Source organism: Balaenoptera acutorostrata, chromosome 8 (genome assembly GCF_949987535.1).
Source record: "Balaenoptera acutorostrata chromosome 8, mBalAcu1.1, whole genome shotgun sequence".
Taxonomy (NCBI): Eukaryota; Metazoa; Chordata; class Mammalia; order Artiodactyla; family Balaenopteridae; genus Balaenoptera; species Balaenoptera acutorostrata.
Window position 1 is genome coordinate 45295455 of NC_080071.1, and position 2056 is coordinate 45297510.

A 2056-nucleotide genomic window follows, 5' to 3' on the forward strand; every position below is an offset into this window, starting at 1 on the left:
GTCTATGTTCATCAGTGATATTGGCCTGTAGTTTTCTTTTTTTGTGACATCGTTGTCTGGTTTTGGTCTCTGGGTGATGGTGGCCTCGTAGAATGAGCTTGGGAGTGTTCCTCCCTCTGGTATATTTTGGAAGAGTTTGAGAAGGGTAGCTGTTAGCTCTTCTCTAAATGTTTGGTAGAATTTGCCCGTGAAGTCATCTGGTCCTGGGCTTTTGTTTGTTGGAAGATTTTTAATCACAGTCTAATTTCAGTGCCTCTGATTGGTCTGTTTATATTTTCTATTTCTTCCTGGTTCAGTCTCAGAAGGTTGTACTTTTCTAAGAATTTGTCCATTTCTTCCAGGTTGTCCATAATATTGGCATACAGTTGCTTGTAGTAATCTCTCATGATTCTTTGTATTTCTGCAGTGTCAGTTGTTACTTCACCTTTTTCATTTTTAATCCTGTTGATTTGAGTCTTCTCCCTTTTTTTTTCTTGATGAGTCTGGCTAATGGTTTATCAATTTTGTTTATCTTCTGAAAGAATCAGCTTTTAGTTTTATTGATCTTTGCTATTGTTTCCTTCATTTCTTTTTCATTTATTTTTTATTTTTATTTTTTTTATTTTTATTTTTATTTTTAAATCATATTTTCCTTTTAATTGACACCGTTTCCTCTCTCAGGTGCTACTTTGGTAATGATTAGGTCCCCACCTCTCAAGAACATTGCATCTGAACAGGCTGAGACAGAGCCAGTGTGAACACAGACCCCAAAGCAGGGCTTCTGGGATAACAAGAACAGAAAAAAACAGCCTTTCTCTTCACTTCCAAAGGGAGTCACTCAGAGGGTCCAAAGCTCTGTTTTCCAAATGTAGAAAACCTGGAGCTCAATGCAAACTGGAAACCAAAATATATCAGAAATGAAGCATAGTGCTTCGTCAAATACTCAAGGTCTGATCATCCCGCCTCTTCTGTAAGGAATGGCCCCCCTCCAGCATTTTTAAAGGAAGATGTTTGTTTCTATTTCACTTTCCAACTGGGTATAAAATCTACTAAAAGGGATACAATGAATCAGAACAAATCAGCTCACTCACAAGAGACACTCCCAGATAAAGATTTTTGGTTGCTGAGATTATTCAGCACATTATTTCAAAATGGCAAAATTCAGGACAATCTGAGAATTCAAAAGTGGCAGCTACATTCGCTGACAGGTTATGTGAGACACACATACATACAACCCATATTTCAGTGTATATGTCAAGGGGCCAAGACCCCTGATCAGCTCAATAAGTTATTTTGTACATTACAGTGCACAGAACAACAGAGGGAGAGACACTTTCTTGGAGAGGTTCATCCTCTCTGAAGGAGGCTGGAGCCCAGCGCCCAGGGCCCTCATTAGCTGGACCCCTCCTCTTCTTTGGTCGTGGCAGCCTCAGAGACAGCCGTTTCCTCTAATCGATCCGCTGGCTTCTCCTCCTCCTCCTGGGGATAGAGGTCCGGGTACTTCTGCATGCACTCCTGCATGGCCCGGAACTGGTCTACACAGTCCGACCCCTTGACATCCTCTGTGCTGTAGTGGAAGCATGAAAAGGCCGCCTTGAACTGTTCCCCACATGGGCCGCTGGCCATGCCCCCAAGGCACGGGCAGTTCCAGTTGATGTCTCCGTTGGGCAGGATCAGTCCGTGCTCCTGGTACGGATCATTGGGGTCGTCGGCCACCAGCTCCGCGTTGCTTGGAGTTTCATGGTCTTCTTTGGTCACAAATATGATTCGATCCTTCCCTTCCTGCCGGCAGTAGGCCATGGTGCAGCCCAGCGCCCCGACCTCGCGGCGACTGTGGCGGCGGCCTCACGCCGTGACCTCTCTTTTTCATTTATTTTTGATCTTTATGATTGCTTTCCTTCTGCTAACTTTGGGGTTTTTTTGTTCTTCTTTCTCTAATTGCTTTAGGTGTAAGGTTAGGTTGTTTACTTGAGATGTTTCTTGTTTCTTGAGGTAAGATTGTATTGCTATAAACTTCCCTCTTAGAACTGCTTTTGCTGAATCCCATAGGTTTTGGGTCATTGTGTTTTCATTGTCA

General features: G+C 43.1%; 1 protein-coding gene across 1 annotated transcript; it reads right to left on the reverse strand.

Moving 5' to 3' along the window:
• Positions 1-608: 608 nt before the first annotated feature.
• LOC103002060 (mitochondrial intermembrane space import and assembly protein 40-like) lies at positions 609-1835 on the reverse strand. The gene has a single exon (XM_057551397.1). The coding sequence runs from the start codon at positions 1777-1779 to the stop codon at positions 1372-1374; it is 408 nt and encodes a 135-aa protein (XP_057407380.1). The 5' UTR covers positions 1780-1835; the 3' UTR covers positions 609-1371.
• Positions 1836-2056: the final 221 nt, after the last annotated feature.

What these genes read in the sequence shown, in the direction of transcription:
- LOC103002060 (XM_057551397.1), bottom strand. Translation starts at nt 1,779, where the DNA reads ATGGCCTACTGCCGGCAGGAAGGGAAGGATCGAATCATATTTGTGACC.